This window comes from Notechis scutatus, chromosome 10 (genome assembly GCF_049901735.1).
Source record: "Notechis scutatus isolate UNSWTSFEM ecotype Mainland chromosome 10, rNotScu1.2, whole genome shotgun sequence".
In the NCBI taxonomy this organism is placed as follows: domain Eukaryota; kingdom Metazoa; phylum Chordata; class Lepidosauria; order Squamata; family Elapidae; genus Notechis; species Notechis scutatus.
In genome coordinates, this window is record NC_142018.1 from 20,081,701 (window position 1) to 20,089,097 (window position 7,397).

At 51.5% G+C, this 7,397-nt stretch overlaps 1 protein-coding gene across 1 annotated transcript; it reads right to left on the bottom strand.

Annotated features, from left to right (window-relative positions):
- Positions 1-308: 308 nt before the first annotated feature.
- On the bottom strand, positions 309-5,602 carry SLITRK2 (SLIT and NTRK like family member 2). The gene is made up of 2 exons (XM_087972229.1): positions 5,225-5,602; positions 309-2,928 (listed from the first exon to the last, which is right to left on the bottom strand). The coding sequence occupies exon 2, from the start codon at positions 2,880-2,882 to the stop codon at positions 312-314; it is 2,571 nt and encodes an 856-aa protein (XP_087828355.1). The 5' UTR covers positions 2,883-2,928; positions 5,225-5,602; the 3' UTR covers positions 309-311.
- Positions 5,603-7,397: the final 1,795 nt, after the last annotated feature.

Consider the following 7,397-nt stretch of genomic DNA (forward strand, 5'->3'; position numbering starts at 1 on the left):
GGCGGGGGGTTGGGGGAAAGAAGGAAGATCTGCAAAATCATAACAACAGTCATAATTATAATAACTTAAAGGGATTTTAGTAGAAGACACCCATCCCAAAACCTGGCCTGGTCCGAAAAATGTCTTCATTGATGTTGATGGTGATGAGAAAAAAAAACAAAACCAAAAAAAAATAATATTATTCTTATTCTGGGACCAATTTCATTGGATGTCTCCAGTTCAGGTCTGGCTTGCTCTTTTGCAAGAATTTCCCCACCCATCCAATGCAACCCTCCCCTCCCCAGGCCTTTCCCCCACCCCCACTCCCCATTTCACAGCTGACTAATGGCAGTTTGTTTTTCCAACACTTCGAGGTAATCCGGTTCCGCCTGCAACTTCCCTTGCAGCAAAGGGAGATCGGGTTTGGACAGTTCCGTAAAATACTTCCTCGGCGTCCCGTACAAAACTGTTTTATTGAGCCTGTCTTGGTTTTGTCGCCTGGACTCGTAGGAAGGAGCGAACTGCCTTTTGGGGAGGGTACAGAAATTATATTGGACCATGCTTCCGCTGGGCAGTTCCTTCACCCTCTCCACCAGGTTTTGATACAACAGTTCCGGCTCTCTCGAAAAGGGTTGCTTCTCCAGCATGTCTGCCGCGCTGATGGTAAAGGCGAAGCTGGTAGACTCGTCCTTCTTCGGCTCCAGATTGCTGTAGCTAAATTCATGGAGATTCCGGTAGTAAGCAACGGGGTCCCCTTCCTTCTGCATATAGATAGGATTCTGGCACATCTCGCCAACGGGAGGAGGGATGTAATTATAGACATGGCCTTCCGCTTTCTCGTGGGCCTCGCTGTTGTAGCAGCCATACTGCAGTTGGAAGGAACTGACGTCCAGGTTGTTGGTACTGCTGGGCAGGCTTGGCAACCCCTTACGGCGTTTGAGAACAAAGACAAAGAGCCCAGCCCCAAAGCAGACCGACAAAATAAAGACCACCAGAAGGCCCAAAATTAAGACGGAGAGGGGGACTTCCATCCGCATTTCCGGAAAGGCGCTGGGGAAGATGCTGAAGGCTGATGGCGTATCGGTGTTCAGATTGAGGGACAAGAGAGAAGAATCGAAGAGATTCTCGGGGCAGATGGCTTCTTTGCTCAAGGTCTTGAGATGTTCTCCAGCGTGCTTGGCGGGAGAGTCACAGATCACTTCGTTGACTACCACGGGACTTCCCGACTGCTGGTTGTTTTTCTCGGTGACTTGTTCTATCCAGTATCTCAACCCCATGATATCACAAGTACAGTCCCAAGGGTTTTCTTGTAGGTCGATTTGAATTAGGGCTGAAAGCTGGTCAAGGACACCTTGCACGGGAAGATACGAGAAATGGTTGTTCCTCAGGTTGAGTCTAGTTAAAGTGGTGCCTCCAAAGACATTGTCCGGCAGGGACCTCAAGAGATTGTTGTTCAAAAAGAGGAGGTGAAGATTGCCCAACACATCAAAGGTGCGTGGCAGGATCTCTTTAATCACATTATACTCTAAATAGAGATACTGTAAGCTGTGGAGCCCTTCAAACATGGAAGGATACAAGACCTCAAGGTAGTTACCATTGAGATAAAGCCGGCGTAAACTGGTGAGATTAGAAAAGGCACCTTCTTGGATCACAGCAATCCTATTGTTTCCCAAATGCAATAAGTCCAGTGACGGATAGTCCACAAGATCACTTTTATAGATTGTTTGCAAGTAGTTGCTTGTCAAATAGAGTTTCTTTGGACTGGTGGGTTTGGGGTGGAGATCGGAGATGTTGCCAATTCTTTTCTCCTGGCAGTTGATGTTCAACCCATTGTCAGAACTTTGTGAAGTGCAAGCACAAAGATTTGGGCAAGTTAGGGGCACGGGAGATTTGGTTTGATAAACCATGATGGGCCCAAAAATCTGCCTGTCTTTAGACACGGTGACCCGTGGGGTGGGACGGTTCCTGGTTTTGGGTGGGCGGCTGGCTTTGGGAGCCCTGGTGGCCCCAACCGCAGAGTTAACTGTTGGGGGGAGTCTCTGGATGTGTGTGTCTGAGTGGGAAGGGTATTTCTCCCTTGGGTTGGAATCACCCACAGTTTTTCGAGGGCAGAGATCCTGCCTGGTCAGTTGGGTGACATCTTTGCCATGCAACCTGAAAGGGGTCTCGCACACAATCTCCCCAACAAAGACTGTGATGGTGTCTAGCCAAGCTTTGAGAGGCAGAAGATCACAAGTACAGTTCCATGGGTTCTCCTCCAGCTGGATTTCCATAATTCCTCCGATGTGCTCCAAGACGCCAGCAAAAGGCATCATTTTTAGCCGGTTCCCTCTAAGGTCCAGGTGGGTCAGGAGGACAAAACGAAACACGTTGCTAGGGAGGGATAACAACAGGTTGTCGTTGAGGATCAACACCTTCAGCTTGTTGAGTTTGCTGAAAGCCCCTGCCTCAATGGCGGTGATGTAGTTGTAGTCAGCCTGGAGATACTCCAGGCTCTCTAAGCCTAGGAAGGTCTCCTCCCGTAAGATCTCCAGCTTGTTGTTGTTGAGGTGCAACCTCTTAAGAATCCGAAGGCCCAGGAAGGCCCCAGTTCGAATCTCTTCCATGTCGTTGTAACCCAAGTGGAGCGTCACGGCATTGGAGTAGTTGACAAATTCGTTGGGGTAGAGTCGGGCAAACGCATTCCCATTGAGAAAGAGTTGGTATATCTTGGACGGGGGAGGCAGGAGGAGGCCGACCGTGGTAAATCCCTTGTTTTCGCAATTAATATTCAGCACGTTCTCCTTCTCCTCACAAGGGCAACGGCTCTTGCTGCAAATGTCTTTGGCAGGTTTCCGGCTCTCAGTGGTCGGCGCGATCCCAGCTACTGTGAACACGCTCAGCAGCCAAACTCCCTTCTGCATCTTTATGGAGCCTTGATGAGCCCACCTTCTGTGCCAAGAGTCCAGCCTTGAGGGGGACGAGGGAAGACAGAAAACAAGGCACATCAGTCAAACAGCACCCAACAATCTGGAGGCAATGCAGCAACGCCCGTGACACAACCCCCAAGGCTCCCTCTCCCGCTCCAGACTTCCGTTCCTTTTGGGGGCCTCTTCAAGAGGAAGGGAACTCTGCCCTTTTCACCCCACCTTCTCTCTCCCTGGACCCCTTTCTCCCCTTCCCACCGGACCTACGATTCTTTGGGCTGCTCTTCAGGATTCTTCCTTGAGTTGTCCCCTTCTGCCTTCCCACTACCCCTCCAAAATATTTTGGGGGGGAGGGAAAATGAGAGAGGAAGAGGTTTCAACCTGCTGAGAGCCAGTGGTTTTCTGCTCTCCATCACCCCCGTTCCCCTCCCCTTCTCCAGATGGCCCCGTTGGGATGGGAATTTTCAGACTCAACTGGCCCTCCACTTATGCAGCTCTTCCCCTTCTCCTCATCGTCACACACTCTTGTGCCATGGAAACTCTTTTGTGTGAGGAAGGAGCCTGGCTCATCTCCCTTCCCCCATGGCTTTGCCTCCCCCTACCCTCCGTTTCCAGTTTCATCAATAACTCTTGGTGCGAGGGGGGGAGGGATATGTTTTTCCTTTCTTCCACCCCTACCGTTTCTCCTTGGCCTAATTCTGCCCCAAGGGATCCCATCAAATAGTTGAGGGACACCATCAGGTCTCCTGTTGAGGAAGCCTTGTCCATCTTCCCCTTGGAAAGCTGGACAAAAGAAACCCTGAAAGAAGGTCCCCGCCTGGGTTGAAGGGTTCTCTTGAGAGCCCTCTCCATGACTCAGGGGATGGGGGGTTGTCTCCTTCCTTTGCTCTTTAATTTGCCCTATGACTATTACTAAGTGTTGCACCTGATGATTCTTGACTTTTGACAAATGTCTCTATTCTTTTAGGCACACTGAGAGCATTTGCACCAAGACAAATTCCTGGTGTGTCCAATCACACTTGGCCAAGAAAGAAGTCTATTCTATTCTATTCTATTCTATTCTATTCTATTCTATTATTCTATTCTATTCTATTCTATTCTATTCTATTCTATTTCTATTCTATTCCATTCCACTCCACTCCACTCCACTCCACTCCATATATTCTATTCTATTCTATTCTATTCTATTCTATTCTATTCTATTCTATTCTATTCTATTCTATTCCTACATTCCATTCCATTCCACTCCCACTCCACTCCCTCCACTCCACTCCATTCATTCCATTCATTCCATTCTATTCTATTCTATTCTATTCCATTCCATTCCACTCCACTCTCCATTCCATATATTCTATTCTATTCCATTCCATTCCATTCCATTCCATTCCATTCCATTCCATTCCATTCCACTCCACTCCACTCCACTCCACTCCATTCCATTCCATTCCATTCCATTCTATTCTATTCTATTCTATTCCATTCCATTCCATTCCATTCCTTTCCATCCCATCCCATCCCATCCCATCCCATCCTATCCTAATTTGCCCTAGCGGGTGTCTGGATGGTCCTATCCAGACACCCAAACGAGCACAAAACGCTCTTTCCAAACCATGGCACCAAGCTTCCTTTCTACAGAATTTACTCTCGTTTCTCGCTATTCATCACCGCCCGCCTTCTCCATTACATCGGAGTCTTGGTGGTAGAAAACAAAAAACAAAACAAAAATGTGGGGGAGAGAAGGAACGGGGGTAGGGGGAGTGAGATGGGAGTGTTGCGGGGGAGGTTGCCCTCTTTCCTTTCCTTTGGAAATCATGGAGGGCACGGGGAATTTAAGGTAGAACAAAAAGGATCCTTCCACCCAACCCGCCCTCCGCGGTAGCGTCTCCGTCTTGAAATTCCTTGACTTTCCGTAAGGATAGTTAAGGAGGAGACGCGCTGGAGAAGAAAGACCTAAAAAGGCAACTCAAGGCAACTCAAGGCAACCCTACCCCCCCAAAAAATAAGCCCACAAACCCTCCTCATCTCCTCAAATCTACTTTATACCCTCACCTTGCTGATACTTTGCTGTACCCCTCAAAGGCGGAGAAGGGTCGAAGGAAATCAAAGCCCAAGAACTACCAGCAAATAAAAAACCCTCCCGTTTTTGAGTCCACCCGGAGCGAACGGCGACCCCCTCCCCGCACCCACGCACCCCCTCCCGCCTTGGATTCCAAACTGCCAAGCTCGGAAAACCGTGCCCCCCCGCTTCCCCCACTCCAACCTCCTTTCCAGAACCACCCACGCCCGCGCCCGCCGCGAGCCCCCGGCTGCTCCGCCGCTGTCGACGTTGCGGTACTCACTCATCCAGAGAATCGCAACCTCTCCGTCTTGGCCCGGGCGCGCAGCCACGAGGTTAGCATCTTCCGCGGCGGCGAAGGGAGGCGAAGCCGAAGCAGAGAGCAGCACTTGCAGCAGCAGCAAAAACCCGGGTCGGGCAAGCGGGCTTGCAAAGCAAGCAAGCAAGGAAGCAAGGAAGGGCGGGCAGGCAGGCAGAGCTGGGGTTGCGCCCGCCTCCGCTTCCCCCAGCGCGCAAAGGCGGGCGAGACTTTTGTATGTGTGTGTGTGCCAAGCGCCCCGAGAGCGAGCGTGCAAGCGAGGTTGGCTGGTAAGTGTGGCGCGAGGGATGCGCGGATGGGCGGAGGAGGAGGAGGAAGAGGAGGCGCGCAAGTCCTTCCGACGGGGCGAGGAGGAGGAGGAGGAGGAGAAGGGCCAGAGCGCAGCGGGAGCGCAGAGCTCGGCTCGCCCGGGCTTCCCTCCGCTCCGCCAGACCTCTGAGTTACTCCGGCTGCCTGCGGGCAGGCTGGCCTCCTCGCGCGGAGTCAGGCTGACGTCACGCGTGGGGCTGGTCTTGCCCGGCCGTGGGGCGGAGGGATGCGGAGTGGGTGGGGGGGGAGGTAGAGGGATGCACGGGCAGGAGGGGCGCGCAAGGCGGAGATTCGGTCCAGCGCCGCTCTCCAGATGCTGAAAAGGGCTGGGGGCGGGGGCAGGCGCGGTGCCCTATTTCGGGTGGGGGTGTGGTGTATGAGTAAGAAAAGTGGGGCAATTAGCCCGGATTGGGGGTTTTGGGGGGGAGGAGGAGGGGAGGGGCAATGCGGCCTGTGCAATAGGGGTGGTGGGATGAGGAAGGGCACTCGTCTCCGGAGTAGGGTGTGAGGAGGAGATTTCCGCGTCTTTTTGTTTTTTCCCTCCGGGAGAAAGGGAGGGTCTCGCTGGGAACGATGGGAGTTTCAGCTTAAGGAGTCCGGAGATGGGAGAGCCCAGGCTGGGGATGATGGGAGTTCTAACCCAGCCTATTGGAGACTGGAATCCTCGGGGCTCTCAAAGCTTGGTGGCTTTCTTGCAGGAATAGCCCAGAGAGCACTAAAGACAATCCGGCTTAACCCTGAGCTGCAAATATTCTCTTCTGAGTTGGAGATGAGGAGCTGGGGATGATGGGAGTTTCAGCTCGGGGGCATCTGGGATGCAAAGGCCATCACTGGGGCATGGTTCGTTTTTCAGGGTGACGGAAATTAAAAACCCAGGAAAAATCTCAGAGCTGACTCCTTTGGGGAGGGAAGAGTGGGGCTCCAAGTGTAAGGACTCTCCTCCAAAGGGGGGGCATTCAGGAATTGAGTGTCCATCTCCCCCCAACACACACATACTTTTCCCCCTGCAAAGCGGTGAAAGTTAATCATTAAAACTTATTTTCTCTGCTAGCCGAACTGCTTACATTTGCTGGATCTCTGTTAAGAGTAAATAGGTAGATTAAAAAGGGATGAATGAAGACAAGGGCCAGGAAGGAGGAGGGGGAGGAAAAGGAGGGGAGGAGGGGAAGGAGGAGGAGGAAAAGAAAGAAGGGAAGAGGAGGAAAAGACGAGAAAGGAGGAGGAAAAGAAAGAGAAGGGAAGAGGAGGAGGAAAAGAAGGAAAGAGGAGGAGGAAAAAGGAGAAGAGGAGGAGGAGGAGGAAAAGAAAGAGAAGGGAAGAGGAAAAAGAAAAAAAGAAGGAGACGAGGAGGAGAAAAAGGAAGAGAAGGGGAAAGCAGCAGGAGGAAAATGCATGGACCCTTTGTGGATTCTCCCTCTTTAGAGTCTGCATTTCAGTGTCTAGCAGCTTCTGGGAGAGACAGGGGAATTAAAATTCATGCCCTGTTTATGGGTTACTGGGAAGCCTTTGGCCGACTCTTTTCCATGCAATTCACATTGCTGCAGAGTCCTTGCTTGGATATCATTCCTATGTTTCCAAGGAGTGCCGCAGTTTTGCCCAATCAGCACTGAAGCCCAGACTAAGACAGCAATTTGAGGCATCCCAGCTTCAGAACCGAGTCGTGTCCTGAACTTGGAGGGGTTTCTTCAATTCACTGCGGCAGCGGCCTGCAGAACAGTGAAGTGCTGGAGATAACACAACACCGATAAGAAATCTGCCCCCAACCAGCAATAAATTGATCCCGGAGTGTCTCTCGCCTTGGACAAACTGACAATCTGGGTTATTTGTT

Bases quoted from the DNA above. Each gene is read 5' to 3' on its own strand.
- SLITRK2 (XM_087972229.1), bottom strand. From the start codon at position 2,882: ATGCAGAAGGGAGTTTGGCTGCTGAGCGTGTTCACAGTAGCTGGGATC.